We start from the raw sequence: 26,300 nt of genomic DNA on the forward strand, positions 1-26,300 counted from the left end.
CTGTAATATTATTACACTCCAGAAATACATCCAAGCCCCTCTCTAGTAGCTATAGCCTGTAATATTATTACACTCCAGAAATACATCCAGGCCCCTCTCTAGTAGCTATAGCCTGTAATATTATTACACTCCAGAAATACATCCAGGCCCCTCTCTAGTAGCTATAGCCTGTAATATTATTACACTCCAGAAATACATCCAGGCCCCTCTCTAGTAGCTATAGCCTGTAATATTATTACACTCCAGAAATACATCCAGGCCCCTCTCTAGTAGCTATAGCCTGTAATATTATTACACTCCAGAAATACATCCAGGCCCCTCTCTAGTAGCTATAGCCTGTAATATTATCACACTCCAGTAATACATCCAGGCCCCTCTCTAGTAATTATAGCCTGTAATATTATCACACTCCAGAAATACATCCAAGCCCCTCTCTAGTAGCTATAGCCTGTAATATTATTACACTCCAGAAATACATCCAGGCCCCTCTCTAGTAGCTATAGCCTGTAATATTATTACACTCCAGAAATACATCCAGGCCCCTCTCTAGTAGCTATAGCCTGTAATATTATTACACTCCAGAAATACATCCAGGCCCCTCTCTAGTAGCTATAGCCTGTAATATTATTACACTCCAGAAATACATCCAGGCCCCTCTCTAGTAGCTATAGCCTGTAATATTATTACACTCCAGAAATACATCCAGGCCCCTCTTGAACTCCTTTAGTGACTTCATCAACACCACCTCCTCAGGCAGAGAGTTCCATAGTCTCACTGCTCTTACAGTAAAGAATTGCCTTCTATGTTTGCGTAGAAACCCTCTTTCCTCTGATGCAGAGTGATAGGGAAAATTTGAAGGCTGCAAAATAACAAAATGTGAAAAAAGTGAAAGGGTCTGTCGAATTTCCGAATGCACTGTCTACTAAGTTGCATTTGACGTGACAATCATATTTTAAAGGAAATTTATAATAATTTTAATTTTATGAATTTGATCTCCAGAATAGAAATAAAGTATTTTTGGAGATATATATATATATATATATATATTTTAAACTTCCCTGAGGGAGCCACTTTATTAGACATATACACGTCATTCCTGTATTGTCTGCATAGACCGTATAGTAGGCTGTGTGTGCTTTTATGTATAGTATAGGGTTGACATTCTGCCTTATCTAGGTCAGAACTGCCATTAAGCCCACAGGTCCAGTCAACTTTGTGCCTCAAAGGAGATGTCACATGAAGAATATTTTTCTGTTAAATCTAGTCGATAATTATAAACATTACTTGTATTGACACTTGTTTAAAAAGGCTCATATCCTCACATTAGTAAATGTGCTGATGTAGACACACATGCTCAGTCTTGCCTCCCTCTGCTACTTTTTTCCAGAAAGCCTCCTGGAGTTTTGATCCGGTTGCTTATGACGTTGCCATAACTTCTCCCAGAGATGTGGAGCAAGTGACTCAGTGTTGCTGTCATTCCTGCAGTGCGGATATAAGCATTTTTTTTAATATAAATAAATAAATAAAATATTCATAATTATCGGCTGGATTTAACTATAAATGATCATTTTCATGAGGTAATTCCTTTAAGGGCCAAGCATATTTTTTCTTCTTCTTTTGATTGGTGCATTCCAAGAGCCATAACTTTTTTATTTTCTGCCAGTGTATCTGTGGCTTGTATTTCTAATGGCACAATTTGGGGTACATAGAGGTTATTCTAAAGATTTTATTATCATGGGGTATAACGGTAAATAATAGATTAACTAAATTCTATTATCTTTTACTATTTTAAAAGGTTTGTTTATTGATTTTTTTTTTTATTTAGAAGAAGGGCCCATCAACACCCTATGACCAGATCAGGGGCTGCTGATGGGCAGACAGACAGAACACCCTCCCTCTGTCAAGCTTCTTAGATGCTGTGGTCACTATAGACTGCGGCATATAAGGGGATAAAATAGCCAGGATTAGAAGTTTCTCTGATCCCAGATGTTCCAAACAACTGATGCTGATTTCATGAGCACAGCTCCCATGCTGCAGGATCACCATCATATAACTGAACATCATGGTGCCTTTATGTAAGGCAATCCATTTGACGAGTGAGCAGGTGTCAGACTTTCTAGTGCTTTTCATCAGATGGTGTTAGACAACATAATCATACAGTAAAATTCAAAACTGCTGAACTAATTTCCAACAAAGTGTAAAGGTATCTAGTAGTCCCAACACATATTTTCTCTGTGGATCTTGACAAAAACGAAGAGATCTCCCATTAGCAATCAATTGTGTATCTCATGGTGCTTTGCTGTTGTCACTAATGCAGTAGAGCATATCCTTTTATTTTTTTAGTTCCCTAATAACATACTCCATATTCTAAGTTCCACAAATGCAGAGGAATGTAGAGTAGAAAGAAGAAGTTCCATGAAATCTAGCAGAGAATGTAGCACATTGTACTGTACTTACCTAACAGTGAAAGTCAGTATGTGTTAACCCTTTTGACATTGTATAATGTTTATTGCAAGGCTGACCTGAGGTCTGCTCTTGTCATTGGTATACAGTAGTTTTCTCTAGAACTATACATTGAATGCTCATTGACATGGTCACTATCCCTGTAAACAGAACTAATAGTGCGTATTTGTCAAGTATCAAGTGAAAATATATTAACACTTTATCGGTGATACTCCTGCACCATGATCGCCCTCCGTGCGAGAAAATGATTGGCTCTACTGTCAGACATCTGGTGGTCAGGTTTACAACCCTTACTGGATCTCATGGTCCTGTTGCAGTCAGGATTTGCCGTGGTTGCACCCTTACACCATCACTTATTCTGTCAGTGAATGTTAATAGTGCAGTGATGTATGAAAGTGTTATATCAATGTCATTTCTACATGGTTTAGGGTACTTTCACACTAGCGTTTTTCTTTTCCGATGCTGAGTTCCGTCCTAGGGGCTCAAATCCGGAAAAGAACTGATCAGTTTTATCCTAATGCATTCTCAATGGAGAGCAATCCGTTCAGAATGCATCAGGATGTCTTCAGTTCAGTCTTTTTGACTGATCAGGCTTTTCAGAAAACCGTAGCATGTTGTATTTTTACCTCCGGCCAAAAAATCCAGAACACTTTGACTGAACGCCGGATCCGGTATTTTTCCCATTGACTTGCATTAATGCCGGATCCGGCGCCGCGTATTCCGTCAAACCGGTCCATAAATGGCGGATCCGTTTTTTCCAATGAATTTTTTCATGAATTTTTTCATTGTGATCAGAATCCTGATCAGGATTCAAATGTAATCCGTTTTCACACGTTTTTCCGGATCCGGCGGGCAGTTCCGGCGACGGAATTGCCCGCCGGATTCAAACATTGCTAGTGTGAAAGTAGCCTTATTGAAGGAAGGTATAGAACACAATGTGGTTTACAGAAAACAAAACAAGAAATAGGTTAAAGTTTCTAACAATATTCTAAGTCAACCTTGCTGAAAGACATCTGTGCAATAATAGAGCTATAAAGAACTAACCGTAATATACATGTATAAGTTAAGAAGGAAAAAAAGAACTAAAAAATAGGGGAAAGAGGTGAGATAAAGAGAAGAGGAAGAGAAAGGAACAGTTCTCTGATCCCTGCTATTTTGTAAATTAAAGCACAGCAGTTTTTTCAGGTGACTTATCAGAAGAAGCTGTCATGAGTGCGTGCATGAGTAATAGTCTGTCTGTGGCCATTATATGACTTGTTTCTTGCATTATTACCAGTTTACCCTCTGCAGGCTCCATCTCTAATTGTCAGCTTTTCCTGAGCTCAGCTCCAGGAGGGGCAGAGAATAGTTGCTATGGTCTCTGTCTCCCATACACTACATACACGGAGAAGATGAGATCCTTCTCCCCATCTCTCTTTTAGGCTAGGTCTACACGACGACATTTGTCGCGCGACAAAAAGTCGCGCGACAGATAGGGCGCAACAGTTGTCGCGCGACATTTTGTTGCACTAATGTCGTGCGACAATTTTTATAATGGCAGTCTATGGTGTCGCACTGCAACATGCGACATGTTGCGACTGCGACGCGACAGTCGCAGAAAAATCCATCTTGAATGGATTTTCTGCGACTGTCGCGTCACAGTCGCAGCATGTCGCATGTTGCAGTGCGACACCATAGACTGCCATTATAAAAATTGTCGCGCGACATTGGTGCAACAAAATGTCGCGCGACAAATGTCGTCGTGTAGACCTAGCCTTAGGCTGCGTTCACACGGGCGAGATTTCCGCACGGGTGCAATGCAGTAGGTGAACGCATTGCACCTGCACTGAATCCTGACCCATTCATTTCAATGGGTCTGTGCACATGAGCATTTTTTTTCATGCATCACTTCTGCAATGCTTTAAAATCGCAGCATGTTCTATATTCTGCGTTTTTCACGCAGCCCTGGCTCCATAGAAGTGAATGGGGCTGCGTTAATAACGCATTGCATCTGCAAGCAAGTGCGGATGCAATGCGTTTTTCACTGATGGTTGCTAGGAGATGTTGTTTGTAAATCTTCAGTTTTTTATCACGCGCGTGAAAAAAGCATCAAAACGCATTGCACCCGCGCGGAAAAAACTGAACAACTAAACGCAATTGCAGCCAAAACTGACTGAACTTGCTTGCAAAATGGTGCGAGTTTAACTGAACGCACCCTGAACGCATCCGGACCAAATCTGTCACGCTCGTGTGAACTCAGCCTTAGGCCCCTTTCACACGGGCGAGATTTCCGTGCGGGTGCGATGCGTGAGTTGAACGCATTGCACCCGCACTGAATCCTGACCCATTCATTTCTATGGGGCTGTGCACATGAGCGGTGATTTTCACGCAACACTTATGCGTTGCGTGAAAATCGCAGCATGCTCCTCTTTGTGCGTTTTTCACGTAACGCAGGTCCCATAGAAATGAATGGGGTTGCGTGAAAATCGCAAGCATCCGCAAGCAAGTGCGGATGCGGTGCGATTTCCACGCATGGGTTCTAGGTGACAGTCTATTCACTGTATTATTTTCCCTTATAACATGGTTATAAGGGAAAATAATAGCATTCTGACTACAGAATGCTTAGTATAATAGTGCTGGAAGGGTTAAAAAATAATAAAAAAGTTAACTCACCTTATCCCCATGATCGCCTAGTTCCCGGTCGGTCTCTTCTTTAGCTGTGACTAAAGGACCTGTGGTGATGTCAGATCACATGCTCCATCACCATGGTGATGGACCATGTGATTGGAGCATGTGATCTGACATCACCAAAGGTCATTCAGCCCAAGCCCACAGCTAAAGAACAGACCGACCGGGAACTACACGATCATGGGGATAAGGTGAGTTAACGTTTTTATTATTTTTTTAACCCTTCCAGCGCTATTATACTAAGCATTCTGTATTCAGAATGCTATTATTTTCCCTTATAACCATGTTATAAGGGAAAATAATAGAATCTACAGAACATCAATCCCAAGCCCGAACTTCTGTGAAGAAGTTCGGGTTTGGGTACCAAACATGCGCGATTTTTCTCACGCGAGTGCAAAACGCATGACAATGTTTTGCACTCGCGCGGAAAAATCGCGGGTGTTTCCGCAACGCACCCGCACATTTTTCCGCAACGCCCGTGTGAAACCAGCCTTAGGCTGAGTTCACACGGGCGAGATTTCCGCGCGGGTGCAATGCAGTAGGTGAACGCATTGCACCTGCACTGAATCCTGACCCATTCATTTCAATGGGGCTGTGCACATGAGCGTTTTTTTTCATGCATCAGTTCTGCAATGCTTTAAAATCGCAGCATGTTCTATATTCTGCGTTTTTCACGCAGCCCTGGCCCCATAGAAGTGAATGGGGCTGCGTTAATAACGCATTGCATCTGCAAGCAAGTGCGGATGCAATGCGTTTTTCACTGATGGTTGCTAGGAGATGTTGTTTGTAAACCTTCAGTTTTTTATCACGCGCGTGAAAAACGCATCAAAACGCATTGCACCCGCGCGGAAAAAACTGAACAACTAAACGCAATTGCAGCCAAAACTGACTGAACTTGCTTGCAAAATGGTGCGAGTTTAACTGAACGCACCCTGAACGCATCCGGACCAAATCTGTCACGCTCGTGTGAACTCAGCCTTACATGTGCAGAAGCAGCATGGAGGACAATTTCTATGGAATGCAACTGTAACCTGATCCCTCAGTGAAGGTGAAAATCCTTCTCTCTGTCTCACTTAGGCTGAGTTCACACGAGCGTGACAGATTTGGTCCGGATGCGTTCAGGGTGCGTTCAGTTAAACTCGCACCATTTTGCAAGCAAGTTCAGTCAGTTTTGGCTGCAATTGCGTTTAGTTGTTCAGTTTTTTCCGCGCGGGTGCAATGCGTTTTGATGCGTTTTTCACGCGCGTGATAAAAAACTGAAGGTTTACATACAACATCTCCTAGCAACAATCAGTGAGAAACGCATCGCACCCGCACTTGCTTGCAGATGCAATGCGTTATTAACGCAGCCCCATTCACTTCTATGGAGCCAGGGCTGCGTGAAAAACGCAGAATATAGAACATGCTGCGATTTTAAAGCATTGCAGAACTGATGCATGAAAAAAAACGCTCATGTACACAGCCCCATTGAAATGAATGGGTCAGGATTCAGTGCAGGTGCAATGCGTTCACCTACTGCATTGCACCCGCGCGGAAATCTCGCCCGTGTGAACGCAGCCTTAGGCCTCTTTCACACGGGCGTCATGTTTTTTGCCCGGATAAGAGGCGGGTGCGTTGCGGGAAAATGCGCGATTTTTCCGCGCGAGTGCAAAACATTGTCATGCGTTTTGCACTCGCGTGAGAAAAATCACGCATGTTTGGTACCCAGACCCGAACTTCTTCACAGAAGTTCGGGCTTGGGATTGATGTTCTGAAGATTGTATTATTTTCCCTTATAACATGGTTATAAGGGAAAATAATAGCATTCTGAATACAGAATGCTTAGTATAATAGTGCTGGAAGGGTTAAAAATAATAAAAAAAGTTAACTCACCTTCTCCTCTTGTTAGCGTAGATCCCGGTCTGTTCTTTAGCTGTGGACTGAATGACCTGAGGTGACGTCAGATCACATGCTCCAATCACATGGTCCATCACCATGGTGATGGAGCATGTGATCTGACGTCATCAAAGGTCCTTCAGCCACAGCTAAAGAACAGACCGGCCTCTACGCGAACAGGAGGAGAAGGTGAGTTAACTTTTTTATTATTTTTAACCCTTCCAGCACTATTATACTAAGCATTCTGTATTCAGAATGCTATTATTTTCCCTTATAACCATGTTATAAGGGAAAATAATACAGTGAATAGACTGTCACCTAGAACCCATGCGTGAAAATCGCACCGCATCCGCACTTGCTTGCGGATGCATGCGATTTTCACGCAACCCCATTCATTTCTATAGGGCCTGCATTACGTGAAAAACGCACAAAGAGGAGCATGCTGCGATTTTCACGCAACGCATAAGTGATGCGTGAAAATCACCGCTCGTGTGCACAGCCCCATAGAAATGAATGGGTCAGGATTCAGTGCGGGTGCAATGCGTTCACCGCACGCATCGCACCCGCACGGAAAACTCGCCCGTGTGAAAGGGGCCTTAGGGCTCGTTCACACAAATATTTTTTGCATTCTGTATACGGGCCATATTTTGATTCCGTATTCGGTCCGTATACGGAACCATTCATTTCAATGGGCCCGCAAAAGATGAGGACAGCACTCTGTGTGCTGTCCGCATCCATTGCTCCGTTCCGTGGCCCCGCAAAAATTGTTGCATCCGTTTTGCGGACAAGAATAGGCATTTCTATAATGGGCCTCCTGTTCCGTTCCGCAAATTGCAGGAGGCACACGGGCGGCATCTGTTTTTTGCGGATCCGAAATTTGCAGACCGCAAAAAAAAGGCACGGTCGTGTGCATGAGCCCTTAAACAGTATTTTAGCTATGAATTGAGAAGGAATATATTCCAGCCCAATAAAAAGATGTCCCATGGCCTACAGATTGTTAAAAATACAAAACGGCTTATATTCAAATTGCCCATCCTCCGTCCCTACATCGCTGTTGTGGTCCACTTCTTGCTGTTGTGCTGACACAGCAGGAAAAGGCTGGGAATACTGCTTATGCAGTTACTGCCTGCAGTGATGACCCACCTCAGCCTGTAATTCAGAACCATTTCTTCCTGTATAAGGATGCCACCAGGAAATGGAACGCAGCGGACCCAGGTACCATAGGGTAGCAGCAACAGGAGATTGATGATTTCAGTCTAACTTTTTGCAGGCCATAAGATATTTTTTATTGGACCAAAATACACCTTTAAAGGGGTATTTCCATCTCAGACAATGAGGGCATATCGCTAGGATGCAGGGAGAGCTGTGGCTGGAGGAACCTGGATTTCCCGGGGTCCGTCCACGACCAAGCGCTGCTCCCATTAAAGGTACGCGCAGCCCCAGCTCCCATTCATTTCTATGGGCAGACGGAAATAGCGGAACCAGCCCTCTGCTATTTTCGGTGGCCCCATAGAAATTAATGGAGGGCGGCTGCGCATGTGCAGTGTGCCCTCTGTTCATTTCCCCGCTCCGTGCTCTTGTAGATGTGGGTCCTAGCGATATGCCCCCATTGTCTGAGATGGCAAAACCCCTTTAAGTATGGGGTGACTCCATAAAGTTTATTTTCAGTTTATAATTGAAATGTATTCTCATGTCAGCAGTATATTGTATCTAGATCTTCTCAACCTATTTTACATTGACCTCCATCTCACATTTGTCCATGATTGTTCACCTTTAAAGGGGTTGACCAATAACAGGAAGACAACATGGGATCCACCTAAAATAAAGACATGATCATTACCTGATACTGCTCAGGTTCTCCCAGCCAGGATCTGTGTACCCGGCTGCAGCAGTGATGTAATGTTGACAACACATGACTGTTGCAGCCAATCACTTACCCTTCTGTTCATCGCTGCAGTGGACATGTGTTGATGATGTGACATCACCACTGCCGCCAGGTAAACAGATAGACAGCTCCCAGCCCAGAGAACCAGTGCCGGATCTGACAGGTAACTAATGATAACTTCTTGATTGCAGGTGGATCACTTGTGTTGTCTGCTTTCCTCCTGAAATCAGACAACCCCTTTAACTAAATTGTCTTTGAAATGATCTTTCTTCATGATAAGAGCGTCACAAACTTAACTGTATTTTATTGGGATTTTATGTAATAAACCAACACAAAACAGCAAGTAAGTGTGAAGTGTAAAGAAAATGATACATGGTTTTCAAAAAATTTTATAAAAAAAAATCTAGAAAGCGTGGCGTGCATTTATATTCAAGCTCTGCTCCCCCTCCTATGAGTCAAAACTTTGTAGGACCACTTTTTGCTGCAATCACAGCTGCAAGTCTTTTGGGGGATGTCTCTACCAGCTTTGCGCATCTAGAGGCTGAAATACCCATTCTTCTTTGCAAAATAACTGGGGCCATTCTAACACATGAATATGCTTTGATCTAACCTATTCCATTGTAGCTCTGGCCAGGGGCGTAGCAATAGAGGCTGCAGAGGTAGCAGTCGCTACCAGGCCCAGGAGCCTAGGGGGCCCAAAGACCTTTGTGCCAAATAAGAAGACACTGGTATTATAGAAAGTGCATGCTTGTCAAGTTACACCTCTGGCTGGAGGAAAGGGGTTAGGTTAAGACTTTGCCATGGGGGTAGGGGATGCCGTTTACATTTTTGCCTCAGGCAGCACAAAGCCTATGTGCTTCCCTGCCCCTGGCCACGAAGCACTGAGGGAAGTTTTAGGCAATATTTGACCATGCAGTGGAGCATAAAATATGAAGGAATTCAGTATTATACTTCTGTTAAAAAGCATTTATTGCTACAGTTTGGTCTTGGTGGGCTCAAAGTCGAGCAGAGAAGAAAAGAAAAATGAAAAGGAGAAATCATCAGTAAGGGTTATAGTGCAGGAAGGGCTGATAGAAATAAAAACTATGGGAAAACATAAAGTTGTATAAATGTTTTTACAGTAAATATGCCTCTTTTTCCCCAGCAGACCATTCTGATACAATAGAGGAATGCTACATAATGTTCCATCTGTGATGTTTCGCACATGCCCACAAGCACTGCTGGTGTATAACCATGCTGAAAGGTGAGAACAGTCAGTAAATGTAAATGTGAGTTTTGTTTACAAAAATGGAGAAAGTAAAAACTAATGAGGTCATTTATAAAACTGGTGTAAAGTAGAACTGGCTTAGCTGCCCTTAGCAACTAATCAGATTCCACCTTTCATTTTCCAAAGGAGCTGTCAAAAATGAAGAATGATTGGTTGCTATGGGCAACTAAGCCAGTTCTACTGTACACCAGTTTGATAAATGACCCCCTTAATGCTTATAAATAATGTCATGAATATAAAAGAATATTACTAAGGCTACTTTCACACTTGCGTTCGCAATTCCGCTCGTGAGCTCCGTTTGAAGGAGCTCACGAGCGGACCCGAACGCCTCCGTCCAGCCCTGATGCAGTCTGAATGGAGCGGATCCGCTCAGACTGCATCAGTCTGGCGGCGTTCAGCCTCCGCTCCGCTCGCCTCCGCACGGACAGGCGGACAGCTGAACGCTGCTTGCAGCGTTCGGGTGTCCGCCTGGCCGTGCGGAGGCGTGCGGATCCGTTCAGACTTACAATGTAAGTCAATGGGAACGGATCCGCTTGAAGATGTCACCATATGGCTCAATCTTCAAGCGGATCCGTCCCCCATTGACTTTACATTGAAAGTCTGAACGGATCCGTGCAGCTACTTGCGCACTTGCGCACTTGCGAAATTTTTTAAAGTTATTAATGCAGACGGATCCGTACTGAACGGAGCCTCCGTCTGCATTAATATGATCGGATCCGTTCAGAACGGATCCGATCAAGCGCAAGTGTGAAAGTAGCCTTAATAGGATGGGTCTTAAAGGGGTTGTCTCATGTGAGAGATTGGTGATAAATTGCTAGGATATACCACGAATGACAGACAGCAGAATGGGGTCCCCCAAAGTGAATGTGAGCCCACAGTGCAAGTGCGGCCACCCTCCATTCACTTCTGTGGGCGTTCCAAATATAGCTGAGCCAGCAATCGGCTGTTTCCAGCAGTCCCTAAGAAGTGAATGGAGAGGTAACCGTGCATGCGCTGTGTGGACTCCATTCACTTCTATGGGTCTTCCGAAAATAGCCGAGTGCACTTGCTCAGCTCTTTTTGGAACTCCAATAGAAGTGAATGGAGAGCATGCCGCACATGCACGGTACGCTCTCATTCACCTTGGGTTCCCAGTTCTAGAATTAGGTGTGGGTCTCAGAAGTGGGACCCTCACCTGTCTGACATTGGTGGTATATCCTAACAATATGCTATGAATGTCTCAGATGACACAGCCCCTTTAACAAGATGAGTCGTGTCTGGTGTACATAACATGGAGGCAGACCCTGGGACTGCGATGGTACCTGGCAATGAATAGCATTTTCATTCTGGCAGCCACCACTAGGGGGAGTTCTTTACAAAGAAATTAGTTATAGCTTCCATTGATATCAATGAGAACTGTATAAATTCTTACGCACCGAGCTCCCTCTAGTCTTGTTATAGTGTGTGAAGGGAAGCAGTGTATTGTGTGAATACATGGAGAAATATTGTATTCAGCGTAAACACTGTATTTCTGTAGCATCTCTTTTATTAAAAATTTCTTCCACTTAATAAAAAAAATCATGCCTGGGAGTGTTTGCCTCATGCATACTGGGAAACTGGATGGGCAGTGGGACCAATGCATAGTTTTCCTAGGGAGCCCTATGAGATGTGTGTACTCCCCTGACCATAATAGCTGAATCTATTCTGTATTCAGTATATAGACATGTCTAGAAGAGGTAAAACACTGGAACGTTATATGTGTCTGATATACATTTTACATTTACAGATCTACATTTTAGCAATGATTGACTTCAGAGATAGCTATTATTGGAAATAACACATCTGCTTTTTTATTTTTAGATATCCAAATCACAGAGCAACCAGTGTGTGCCTGTGTTCCCCTGGACTTCCCCCTCACCCTGCACTGCAAGGCCCAGGGCCCTACCAAGTTGTGTTACCAATGGTTTATGCAGCGGGAGGTAATTTCAACACATACGCTTGCACAAGTGGCATACAGCGCAAAGAACCTCATGGAACAAGCAAGTCTCAAACACACTTCCTTCTAGCACTGTGCTTATCTGAAACATATATACATATTCTCAACTGTGAAAGTATATATGCTAAGCACATCTCATTGCTAATACTATGCATCTATCTATCTATCTATCTATCTATCTATCTCTATCTCATATCTATCTCTATCTCATATCTATCTATCTATCTATCTCTATCTCATATCTATCTATCTATCTATCTATCTATCTAAAATAAGAAATTCCGCAGCACATCCAGGTTGTAAGAAAGTAAAAAAAGACTTTATTCACCAAGCATGCGACGTTTCAATCCTCTCAATGGGATTTTCCTCAGGCAGTATCTATCTATCTATCTATCTATCACCCACCTCTCTACCTACTTATCTATCTACCTACCTCTAATTATTGAACTCAGTGGGAGCAGAAATAACAGGCTCCTCCACTAAAAGGCCTCATTCACACGACCGTATGCATTTTGCGGTCCGTTTTTCACGGATCCGTTGGTCCGTTTTTTGTTTCCGTTATGTATCCGTTTCCGTTCAGTATTTCCACAAAAACATTTTTCGTATGGATTGCGTATGCGATCTGTTTTTTGCAGATCGCAAACAGAAACAGAAAAATTTGTAATCATTACTGTAATGTACTGTAATGTTTGTAAACAGTAAACACATGGGCAAAGTGGGCATGAATCCGCAAAATACGGATGAAATATATGTTCCATATGCATTCCATATTTTTAGCGGACCCATTGACCTGAATGGAGCGACGGAACATTATTTGCAGACAATAATAGGACAATTTTTATCTTTTAACGAAACGGATATTCAGAAATACGGAAATGGAATGCACACAGAGTACATTCCGTTATTTTTAGGGGAACCATTGAAATAAATGGTTCCGCATACGGACTGCAAACAGAAACCGCTAAAAAGTTACAGAAATGAAAAAAAAATAAGTTTGTGTGAGGGAGACCTAAGGTTGATAGTGCTGTGTAGTTCCAGCACCAACTTCCAGTCATAGAGCTGGATCCGAACAACTGATCAGTGGAGGGTGTTGAACCCCTGCTGATCAGCTAGTGATGGCCTATCCTGAGGCTAAGCCATCACTAAGTAAAGGCTGGATAACTCATCTATCCTCTTCACATACAGTACATATTTAGTACATATCATTTTATATGAACAAGGTGACTTCTTCTAGACATGACTTGGCGAACCTCTCTTTATTACTGCACAATTCCAAACTTTAAACCTAATGTTATATTAGACAAAGGGAACCGGTGTAGCACAGTTTTGATTTATCACCACATTTATTTAATAGATAGACCCTTATTTCTGATACTTAAGGACTCTATATTGACAGGGAGTGTTCCACAGGATTGGCACATGGCAAATGTGGTGCCAAGATTCAAAAAGGGTCCAAAAACAGAGCCCGGAAACTATAGGCCAGTAGGTTTAACATCTGTCGTGGGTAAACTGAGCTAATAACTATGTATACATATATCAGGGGACAGTACAGAGATCTATCCCATCATTTATAAATGTCACATACATAATCTCTTTTTTTGAATCTACTCCTGGTTTTGGCCTCCAAAACTGCATAAAAAAACCCTGAGTGTTTCACAGCACCAGGGCTGGGCTGGCCATAGGGCAATTCAGAAAACTGCTAGATGGGCCAGTGTCCTCAGTCAATCTGATGCCCTGACAGCTGACTTTTATCTGGAGTAGTACAGAGCACTCCTTGCACTCAGTGGTCTCTACTGCTTTTAATCTATCTAGGAACAAAAAACACTTGTTCCCAATCATTGCACTATGTGAACATGCCATGAATATTATGTAAAATAAATAGTATGGGAATATGCAGTATCTCAATATTTGTAAATATTTTATTCTATCTTTTCATGGGACAACACTGAAGATTTGACACTTTGATACAAAGTAGTCAGTGTACGGCTTGTATAACAGTGTAAATGTGGTTTGCCCTCAAAATAACTTAACACACAGCCATTCATGTCTAAACTGCTGGCAACCAAAGTGAGTACACCCCTAAGTGAAAATGGCCAAATTGTGCCCAATCAGCCATTTTCCCTCCCCGGTGTCATGTGACTTGTTAGTCTTACAGGGTCTCAGGTGTGAATGGGGCGCAGGTATGTTAAATTTGGTGTTATTGCTCTCACGCTCTCTCATACTGGTCACTGGAAGTTAAACATGGCACCTCATGGCAAAGAAATCTTTGAGCTGCAGCATGGTGGCCAAGACCATAACGTGGTTTAACAAGACAGGTTCCACTCAGAACGGGCCTCGGCATAGTCCACCAAAGAAGTTGAGTGCATGTGCTCAGCGTCATATCCAGAGGTTGTCAAAATAGACATATGAGTGCTGCCAGCATTGCTGCAGAGGTTAAAGGGGTTGAGTGTCAGCTTGTCAGTGCACAGACCATACACCGCACACTGCATCAAATTGGTCTGCTTGGCTGTCATCTCAGAAGGAAGCCTCTTCCAAAGATGATGCACAAGAAACTCACAAACGGTTTGCTGAAGACAAGCAGACTAAGGGCATGGATTACTGGAACCATGTCCTGTGGTCTGATGAGACCAAGATAAACATATTTGGTTCAGATGGTGTCAAGCATGTGTGGCTGCAACCAGATGAGGAGTACAAAGACATGTGTGACTTGCCTACAGTTAAGCATGGTGGTAGGAGTATCATGGTTTGGGGCTGCATTAGTGCTGCCGGCTGTGGGAAGCTACAGTTCATTGAGGGAACTATGAATGCCAACATGTACTGTGACATACTGAAGCAGAGCATGATCCCCTCCCTTCAGAAACTGGGCCGCAGGGCAGTATTCCAACATGATAATGACTCCAAACACACCTCCAAGACGACCACTGCCTTGCTAAAGAAACTGAGGATAAAAGTGCTGGGCCAAGCATGTATCCAGACCTAAACCCTATTGAGCATCTGTGGCACATCCTTAAACAGAAGGCGGAGGAGCACAAGGTCTCTAACATCCATCAGCTCCATAATCACGATGTAGCAGTAAGACAGCACTACTCACTGTTTATCCAGTAGTTCCAATTTGTGGTGGTGCCTGCAGCATTGGATCCCGGTCCAAAGGTTCCTGTAGTTGCCAGCAATAAATAGTGAAACCACAGCACTCCAATGGATATTTTCCAGTACCTTTATTACACCTCAGTAGCAACGTTTCGACCTTACGGTCTTTATCAGCTCCATGATGTCATGAAGGAGTGGAAGAGGATTCCAGTTAAAACCTGTAAAGCTCTAGTGAACTATGTGCCCAAGAGAGTTAAGGCAGTGCTGGAAAATAATGGTGGCCACACAAGATATTGATACTTTGGGCACAATTTGGTAATTTTCACTTAGGGGTGTACTCACTTTTGTTGGCAGCGGTTTAGACATTAATAGCTGTATGTTGAGTTATTTTGAGGGCACACCACATTTACACTGTTATACAAGCTGTACACTGACTACTTTACATTGTATCAAAGTGTCAGATCTTCAGTGTTTTTCCATGAAAAGATATAATAAAATATTTACAAAAATGTGAGGGGTGTACTCACTTTTGTGAGATACTGTAACTAGCAATCAGCATGTACTAGAAATATAGCAGAAATGCACAAATAGCTAGAAAATATTCCTATGTATGCCCTCTCCTTAAGGGATGGTGCCAATCCTAAGGTGCGTTTCGGTGAAGCCTTCATCTTGGGTGGGCCTGTATGCTATCAAATGTCAGGGCTGAATTTCTGTCCCAGTCTGGCATTGTACAGAACCCTTATAGAAATAACAATCTTTCAATTTATGCAGAAATAATTCAAAAATGATTTTTGTTTACTTGGGCTTCCTTTTGTCTAATATTATATTTCATTTAACCCCTTCCCGACATATGATGTAATAGTACATCATGGGGGTGCACGCCCGATCACTGCAGGGGCCCGGCAGTCCCTGATAGCCGGGCCCCTGCTGTATCAGCCGGTATCGCTGTAAAAGCCGATGCTGGCGGATTAACCCCTTCTATGCCACGGTCAGTGCTGACCGCGGCATAGAAGGTACATGAGGCGGGTGAGGGAGGCCATCGGGTCCCCACGCTGCTCTGGCGGGGACTCGATGGGTGACAAGGCAGCCCGATGCCATGCACAGGCTGCCCAATGGCTTGCAAGGCATCGGGACCTGCCTTCTAGGCAACCTGTTAGTGTATTACTTAGTGTAATACACTAACAGGCAATGCATTACAATACAGATTTATGGACAGAAATAAAGTTTTTTTTTAAAAATGCCAAAAAAGTGCTTTTAATAAAAAAATTAAGTTTCAAGTAAAAAAGAAAAAATGCCCCTTTCCCCTGATTTTGTAATAAATAGAAAAAAAAAGGAAAAAACACACATATTAGGTATCACCGTGTCCGTAACGACTGGCTCTATAAATATATCACATGATCCACCCTGCCCGATAAACACCATAAAAAATAAAAACGGTGTCAAAAAAAGCCATTTTTGTCACTTTACATTATGTGCAATACCAAGTGACCAAAAAGGCGTATGTCCCACACAATGGTACCAATAAAACCAACACCTCATCCTGCGAAAAATGAGCCCCTACATAAGAAAATATTTTAAAAACTAAAAAACGAAAGCTCTCAGAACATGGAGACATTAAAACATCATCTTTTTGTTTCAAAAATGCATTAATTGAGTTAAAGTGAAATAAATATAATAAAAGGAGGCATATTAGGCATTGCCACATCCATAACAACCAGCTCTATAAAAATATCACATGACCTAACCCCTCAGCTGAACACCGTAAAAAAATAAAAATAAAAACAGTGCCAAAAAAGCCATTTTTTGTCACCTAATATCACATAAAGTGCAACACCAAGCGATCAAAAAGGTGTATGCCACCCAAAATAGTACCAATAAAACCATCACCTCATCCCGCAAAAAAATGAGACCCTAAGGCTGCTTTCACACTAGCGTTCGGGTGTCCGCTCGTGAGCTCCGTTTGAAGGGGCTCACGAGCGGACCCGAACGCAGCCGTCCAGCCCTGATGCAGTCTGAATGGAGCGGATCCGCTCAGACTGCATCAGTCTGGCGGCGTTCAGCCTCCGCTCCGCTCGCCTCCGCACGGACAGGCGGACAGCTGAACGCTGCTTGCAGCGTTCGGGTGTCCGCCTGGCCGTGCGGAGGCGTACGGATCCGTCCAGACTTACAATGTAAGTCAATGGGGACGGATCCGTTTGAAGATGCCACAATATGGCTCAATCTTCAAGCGGATCCGTCCCCCATTGACTTTACATTGAAAGTCTGGACGGATCCGTCCGAGGCTATTTTCACACTTAGCTTTTTTTTGCCATTTTAATGCAGACGGATCCGTTCTGAACGGAGCCTCCGTCTGCATTATTATGATCGGATCCGTTCAGAACGGATCCGATCGAACGCTAGTGTGAAAGTAGCCTTACTAAGACAATCGGTCAAAAAATATAAAAACTATGGCTCTCAGACTATGGAGACACTAAACCATCATTTTTTTCAAAAAAGCTATTATTGTGTAAAACCTAAATAAATAAGAAAAAGTATACATATTAGGTACTGCCACGTCCGTAACAATCTTCTCTATAAAAATGTCACATGACCTAACGCCTCAGGTAAACGCTGTAAAAATAAATAAAAACTGTGCCAAAACAACCAATTTTTTTGTCACCTTGCCCCATAAAGTGTAATAATAAATGATCAAAAAAATCATATGTACCCAAAAATGCTACCAATAAAAACATCAACTTTTCCTGCAAAAAAACGAGCCCCTTTATTATGTAAAACTGAAACAAACAAACAAAGTAGACATATTTGATATCATTGCATCTGTAACAACCTGCTCTATAAAAATAGCACATGATCTATCCTTTCAGATGAATGTTTTAAAAAATAAAAACGGTGCCAAAACAGCAATTTTTGGGTTACCAGTACCTTGCCTCACAAAAAACGTAATATAGAGCAATTAAAAATCATATGTACACCAAAATAGTACCAATAAAACTGGCACCTTATCCCCTAGTTTTCAAAATGGGGTAACTTTTTGGGAGTTTCTACTGTAAGGGTGCATAATGGGGGCTTAAAATGGGACATGGCATCCATAAACCAGTCCAGAAAATCTGCCTTCCAAAAACCATATGGCGCTCCTTTTCTTCTGCGCCCTGCCGTGTGCCCTTACATCAATTTACGACCACATGTGAGGTGTTTCTGTAAGCCGCAGAATCAGGGTAATAAATATTGAGTTTTGTTTGGCTGTTAACCCTCGATGTGTTAAAGAAAAAATTTATTAAAATGGAAAATCTGACAAAAAAGTGAAATTTAGAAATTTAATCTCCATTTTCCTTTAATTCTTGTGGAACACCTAAAGGGTAAACAAAGTTTGTAAAATCAATTTTGAGTAACTTGAAGGGTGTAGTTTCTACAATGGGGTCATTTATGGGGGTTTCTACTATGTAAGCCCCACACAGTGACTTCAGACCTGAATTGGTCCTTAAAAAGTGGGTTTTGGCAATTGCTTCTAAAATTCTAAGCCTTCTAATGTCCTAAAAAAATAAAATGAGAATTACAAAATAATGCCAGCATAAAGTAGACATATGGGTAATGTTATGAAGTAATAAATCTTTTATGAGGTATTACTTTCTGTTTTAAATGCAGAGAAATGTAAATTTAGAAAATTTTGAATTTTTCCAAATTTTTGGTACATTTGGGATTTTTTCGTAAATAAAGGTGAAATATATTGACTCAAATTTATAACTATCATGAAGTACAATGTATAACGAGAAAACAATCTCAGAATGGCTTGGATAAGCAAAAGTGTTCCAAAGTTATTACCACATAAAATGACACATGTCTTTGCCAAAAATGGCCTGGGCAGGAGGGTGAAAACTGGCCCGGGGTAGAAGGGGTTAAATACCAGAAACATTTCATATACAAATATGCAACAAGAGAGGACATCCCTATACACAATTTCATAGAACTATAAAACTTGCTTACACTATGCTTCATGTTACATTTTCCGGTATTTTGCAGTCACACTTTCAGGAATCTACTGCGCTTACTATACATGCTGATTTGTTTTAGTGTAATGCTTTGATAAAAACATGGCTATAAAATTATAAAGGTGTAAATCGGCTTGACAATATAGGGTCTGCTTTTTTGCCAGAAATGGCGCTGTACCTCTCCATGGGCTGTTTCTGGTATTTTTTTTGAAAAACTATTGTTTTTGAATCAAAGCCTCAAAATAGATATAATGATAGATGTCAAGCATAAATTACACTAATAGATAACACATTCAACTTTAAAGGCTATGGACATATTTGGGGGCATTTTTTTTATTATTGCATTTCACTCATTTCGGGTTAAAAATCATGTTTTCACTTGGTCTTAATTAACAATTCTCAGCCATTTTCCAGTATACAGTAGCTGTCAGCTTCTGTGTATCTGTCGAGTAGCAGGCTTTCTGGTTTCACTGATCAGGCAACTGATCTGACCACTCATGTGAAACCTTATCTCTGAATTCCTGACAGCTCATAAACAATTATTATAGCTCAAGTCTAATCAAACTGATAAGAATAGTGTTTAAATGAGTGTTAAAGGGAACCTGTCACCTCAAAATCGCATATATAAAACTGCCAGCATTACCTTATGGTAGCCCCCAGTCTGTTATTAATGATGTGTTTGATCCAAGTGATGTTTTATGTCGCCATCAGCGCTATCTAACCGGTCAGTCTGAAGTCAAGGGGGCAGCAGCCTCCTTGCTTCAAGTCAAGATAAGCACGCCCCATAACCGTCCCCTCCTATGTGTGATTGACATCCTGTAGTGCGGCCTGGGTTTGTGTTAGTCTGCGCGGTGTGCTTATGAAACCGGACTAACTGCGGGAGCCAGGATCGCGCAGTAACAAGGAGTGCACCACGCATGTGTGAGACTAATGCGATCCCAGGCTGCACTGCAGGATGTCAATCACACAGAAGAGGGGACGGTTAGGGGGTGTGCTTATCTTGACTTGAAGCAAGGAGGCCGATGCCCCCTTGACTTCAGACTGACCGGCGAGATAGAGCTGATGGTGATTAAAACATTGTTTTTGTCATGTATGGAGAATCAGATTACCGGATCAAACATATCATTAATAGTGGGGGCTACTGTAAGGTAATGCTGGCGGTTTTATATGCGTTTTTGAGGTGACAGGTTCCCTTTAATGAGCTGTCAGGAGTTCAGAGAAAAGGGCTTCACCTGAGCCCTGAGCACAGTTCCCTGACTGGACAGTGTAAGGCCTCATGCACACGACCGTATGACATCCGTGTGCATTCCGTAACAGATTTACGGAACAGAACAGCTGGCCCCTAATAGAACAGTACTATGCTTGTCCATAATGCGGACAATAATAGGACATGTTCTATTTTTTTGGCGGAATGGAAATATGGACATATGGAAACAGAATGCACACGGAGTAACTTGCGTTTTTTTGTGGACCCATTAAAATCAATGGTTTTGTATATGGTCTGTAAAAAAAAAAAATGGACAGGGAAAGAAAATACGTTTGTGTGCATGAGGCCTAAAAAGAATGCCTTCTACTCTGCAAATACACAGGAGCTGACTGCTATAAGGCTGGGAAAAGACCAATTAAAACATGATTTTCTTTTAGCCCAAAATAAATAGAATTCAGTAATAAAAAATGCCCTCAAAGGTGTCCATAGCCTTTACATAAGAAATCGATAGTCTGTCCAATATTATTTTAGCTGTTCTGGAAAGGTTTTGTCATTACTAAAATACACTTCTTGTTTCACCAGTCCACTTGTCGGGAAATTCCAGGAGCCACTCTGCCAGACCTGCACATCCATGCCAGGCAAACAAACTTGTACATCTGTAGAGTGAATGACAAAAATCGACGCATTTTATTCAGCAATTGGGTGAAGGTGAAAGTACTGAAAGACATTCCTTTTGGTAAGATATCAGAGGTTACTACTGATTTACATAGTGATGTTATACTAGCTGTTCAGTATCTGCCCACAGTGTATGGGCCACACAAGGGGTTGTCTCTCCTCTCAGGGCCTCTCTTCCCTGCTTGCTGGGGGCGGAGCTGGCAGGTAACCCCGCCCCCTGTCTGTGGGTGCTGGCTCCGGAGGCCTCACTGCAATATACTTTTATGCATGTCATTTCTTCTCAGATATATTGGCCTCCTCCTCCATTATTCCTATCATTATTATGATCTGCCCCCTCCCCAACTTGATCATGTCTGTATAATTCTCTGCCATCCTCCTCTATTATTCCTATTAGTATTATGCTCTGCCCTCTCCCCCACTGACCATGTCTGTATAATTCTCTGCCATCCTCCTCCATTATTCCTATTAGTATTGTGCTCTGCCCCCTCCCCCACTGACCATGTCTGTATAATTCTCTGCCATCCTTCTCTATTATTCATATTAGTATTATGCTCTGCCCTCTCCCCCACTGACCATGTCTGTATAATTCTCTGCCATCCTCCTCTATTATTCCTATTAGTATTATGCTCTGCCCTCTCCCCCACTGACCATGTCTGTATAATTCTCTGCCATCCTCCTCTATTATTCCTATTAGTATTGTGCTCTGCCCCCCCCCTCCCCCACTGACCATGTCTGTATAATTCTCTGCCATCCTCCTCCATTATTCCTATCAGTATTATGCTCTCCCCCCCCCCCCACACCCCACTGACCATGTCTGTATAATTCTCTGCCATCCTCCTCCATTATTCCTATTAGTATTGTGCTCTGCCCCCTCCCCCACTGACCATGTCTGTATAATTCTCTGCCATCCTCCTCCATTATTCCTATTAGTATTATGCTCCCCCCCCCCCCACACCCCACTGACCATGTCTGTATAATTCTCTGCCATCCTCCTCCATTATTCCTATCAGTATTATGCTCTGCCCCCTCCCCCACTGATCGAGTCTGTACCGTTAGATATCACAGTTACAGGGCTGTAGGGCATGCCCTGTAACTTTGATAATGATCCCTGCGAGGTGGCCGCGGCTGGGAGTAAATGTGCAAGTGTCTGTGCACGCTCACTCCCGTGAAACCTGGTCACCTCGGCAGCCAGAAAGCAGCAGGAGAACAGATGATAAGTGCGCTTGCGCGGCCACCGCTCCTAACAGTATAGTGGTGGCCATAACTCCTAGAAACGAGCATCATATTTTTTGGAAAAGAAATATATTGAAGAAATGTTTAATGGTGGCCATGGAATGGAGATGAAGTGGATTATGGAGGTGAGACAACCCCTTTAATAGAGTATAGCCCCACTTACCAATTATAGCCAGTGATGTCTCCTCTTTCCTCATCTTCTCCATTCAGACCAGATCACATTGATGACTTCTTTCAGCCACATCTTTTCTCTGCAGAGTTTGGAACACAGACATCTTAGATTCCTCACTTTTCCATCATCCTCCCCCTCCTAGAGCCCCAATATTGTCATCCTGCTGTGCCTCCAAGACTGTGCCTGCTAAAAATAATAGTGCCATACAGATAGTTCATCTATAGTAACAGTGCTACCAGACAGCTTTCAATAGTAATAGTGCCCCCTACAGTACCCCCAATAGTGATAATGCTCCCAAAGAGTTCCCCCATTAGTAGCAATTGCTTCCATATTTTGCCCAATAATAATGCCCCCACACTACCCCAGTAATAATAATGTCATCATAGTGTCCCCTGTAGAAATAACCCCCCTATAGTGCCCCCAACAGTAACAAGGCCCCTCTACATGGCACCCCTATAGAGCCCACAGTAGTAATCAAGTCTCCTATAGTGTTCCCATTAGTTGTAATGTTCCCAGTAATTATTATGCCCTCTGTAGTAACCCCAGTATGCATAAAGCCCTCCTGCAGTGCCCCTTACGTTAGTATGTCCCCTGTGGTGGCCCCAGTATTTATAATGTCCCCTGTAGTAGCTCCAGTAGTTCTAAAGCCTTCCGTAGTAGTTCCAGTATTTAAAAGGCCTCTGTAGTACCCCCAGTCTTTATAAGGCCCCCTGCAGTGTCCCCTATAGTTCTAATGTTCCCCTGTAATGCCATTATGTATAATGCCCCCCTGTAGTGCCCCTGTATTCTAATGCCCCCTGTTGTGCTTCGGCATGTATTAATGCCCCCCTTGTAGTGCCCCTGAACTACAATTTGTCCCGCCGCCGTGCTTCAGTTCACATTCCCTGCCGCTATCTGCGATGCGGACCACAGTCCTCTTCCAGCTTGCAACATGAGTTGCCACGTCCCAGTGCAGCCAGTCACAATGACATCATGAGACCTCATGCATCAGATCTCAGGTGGCCCAATGACGTGATCACAAACAACGTCCTCTGGGCACAGACGTTTGTGACCATGTCATCACTCCACCAGAGACCCGGCAGAAGTGGTTACAGTGATGTAGAATATTTACATATATATTGTTAATATATGATTACAAAATTGTGATAAAAGTGTCCATTTAAGAATGTGTTTAGAACCATCTTAATAGAATTTACATAAAATAAAAAGGATAAAAAGGAGGTACCAAGTAGTTCTGTAGTATTGTAAACATGCAATGTTCAGAAATCTGCTCCTTCCTTCAACTTCCTGTTATATACTGTTATATACCATCAATCCTCCTGATCGTACACACCTGCGGATGAAATAAGATAAATGTAAATATAAAAAATGCAGGATTTTTGTAAATTCACATTCTATAAGAAGAAATCAGCTCAAGATTAAAATGCTTATTTACAATTGAAAATACAAGAAAAATACTAAAATGCCAGTAATGTCACGCAATTATACAATGCTTTATCATGGTGTATATGGGTTGTTTAAAAAAGTAGGAGATAGTAGAAGGAAATGTGATACAGTTTAAAAATATAACCTAACAGTTTTGTAGTATGACTAGGATTTGTGTATTTCTGTTTCAGGGGCGATTCCTCCTGACTGGAATGGTAAACCCATTATTGTTACTGAACCAGTCTCTGCACATTTGACATCCCGTGATGCAGCGCGCCTTTGCTGCTATGCTATGGGACTTCCTGCCCCTGAATACCAGTGGTACCACAATGGGCTGTGCTTGCCCCATAGAAGAGAGAAGGAAATCAAGGTGAGAATTTGAAACTGCACATTAGAGTGACAGAAATATATTCTAGAGTGTTTGTGTCATTTGCCAAGCAATATATTTTCATTAGAAATATGCCGTTCAGGATATTTGCCTGATGTGTCTATATCTTGTGTCAGATGATCACATAGCATGTGATAAATAGGCGGTAAGCATGATAATAAGGAGCTCAGCTGCAGACTACTGTTATAGAAGGAGGTCCAGACTACACATCCAGACTTCTGTTATAGGAGGAGGTCAGACTACACATCTAGACTACTGTTATAGGAGGAGGTCCAGACTATACAGCCAGACTACTGTTATCGGAGGAGGTCCAGACTACAGATCCAGACTACTGTTATAGAAGGAGGTCCAGACTACACATCCAGACTTCTGTTATAGGAGGAGGTCCAGATTATACAGCCAGACTACTGTTATAGGAGGAGGTCCAGACCATACAGCCAGACCACTTTTATAGAAGGAGGTCCAGACTACACACCCAGACTACTGTTATAGGAGGAGGTCAAGACTATACAGCCAGACTACTGTTATCGGAGGAGGTCCAGACTACACTTTCAGACTACTGTTATAGGAGGAGGTCCAGACTATACAGCCAGATTACTGTTATCGGAGGAGGTCCAGAATACACATCCAAACTACTGTTATAGAAGGAGGTGCAGACTACACATCCAGACTACTGTCATAGGAGGAGGTCCAGACTATACAGCCAGACTACTGTTATCGGAGGAGGTCCAGACTACATATCCAGACTACTGTTATAGGAGGAGGTCCAGACTATAGAGCCAGACTACTGTTATCAGAGGAGGTCCAGACTACACATCCAGACTACTGTTATAGAAGGAGGTCCAGACTACACATCCAGACTACTGATATAGGAGGGGGTCCAGACTACACATCCAGACTTCTCTTATAGGAGGAGGTCCAGACTACACATCCAGACTACTGTTATAGGAGGAGGTCCAGACTATACAGCCAGACTACTGTTATCGGAGGAGGGCCAGACTACACATCCAGACTACTGTTATAGGAGGAGGTCCAGACTACACATCCAGACTACTGTTATAGGAGGAGGTCCAGACTACACATCCAGACTACTGTTATAGGAGGAGGTCCAGACTATACAGCCAGACTACTGTTATCGGAGGAGGTCCAGACTACACATCCAGACTACTGTTATAGGAGGAGGTCCAGACTATACAACCAGACTACTGTTATAGAAGGAGGTCCAGACTACACATCCAGACTTCTGTTATAGCAGGAGGCAGGGCCGGTGCAAATATTTTTGCCAACACAAGCGAAGCTACATTTTGCCGCCCCTCCCCCCTCCCCCTTGCAGCTCACCTGACCCTGGTGCCATCTGCAGCAGATGGCTTCTCCTCTGTGTGGTCCTGGTATCTTCTCTCTGCTTCAGACAATTGCTGGTTTGAAGACCGTATATTTCGCCCTCTAAGATGCACTGGCCCATAAGACGCACCTAGGATTTAGAGGAAGATAATAAGAAAAAATAATTTTCCATTGCACCTTAGGTCAGACCAGCAATCAGACCCCCAATGTTAATTAGACCTCAGATAAGACCCCCAATGCCTCAGATCATGCCCCCATGTCAGCCATCATGCCCTCATGTCAGCCACCATGCCACCATGTCAGCCATCATGCCCCCGTGTCAGCCATCAGCACAAATAAAATAACTTACCTCTCCTGCTCCTGGACGCCGCCGCTCCTCACCACCAGCGCTTTCTCTCCTGGTTCTTGGCTGTCAGCTGTGAAGGCTGTGCACAGTGAAGTCACATGGTACGCAGCCCTTTACAGCAGACAGCCGAGCGGAGGACCAGGAAGCGGTGAGTACAGATCCTTCACTGCTTCTCGGTCCTCCGGTACTAATGAAGCACAAAATGGAAGCGCTTCATTAGTATTCGCCCCATAAGACCCAGGGGCTAAAAATACGGGGTATTCAAAAATGTTTTTTCAGACTATTGTTATAGGAAGAGGTCCACACTA

At 42.9% G+C, this 26,300-nt stretch overlaps 1 protein-coding gene across 3 annotated transcripts in view; it reads left to right on the forward strand.

Annotated features, from left to right (window-relative positions):
• The window catches only part of LOC122929721 (mucosa-associated lymphoid tissue lymphoma translocation protein 1-like), a 79,877-nt gene that overhangs the window by 22,952 nt on the left and 30,625 nt on the right, over positions 1-26,300 (forward strand). Inside the window, exons 1-5 of one of the 3 annotated variants that reach the window (XM_044283386.1) lie at positions 7,177-7,194; positions 10,035-10,133; positions 11,997-12,115; positions 20,995-21,148; positions 24,109-24,287. In XM_044283386.1, the coding sequence (XP_044139321.1) occupies positions 10,124-10,133; positions 11,997-12,115; positions 20,995-21,148; positions 24,109-24,287 (462 nt within the window). In that variant the 5' untranslated portion in view covers positions 7,177-7,194; positions 10,035-10,123. Of the gene's footprint in view, positions 1-7,176; positions 7,195-10,034; positions 10,134-11,996; positions 12,116-20,994; positions 21,149-24,108; positions 24,288-26,300 lie in introns of those variants that run through there. The other 2 variants (XM_044283385.1, XM_044283384.1) reach the window with 2 other exon arrangements.

This window comes from Bufo gargarizans, chromosome 2, assembly GCF_014858855.1.
Source record: "Bufo gargarizans isolate SCDJY-AF-19 chromosome 2, ASM1485885v1, whole genome shotgun sequence".
Classification (NCBI taxonomy): domain Eukaryota; kingdom Metazoa; phylum Chordata; class Amphibia; order Anura; family Bufonidae; genus Bufo; species Bufo gargarizans.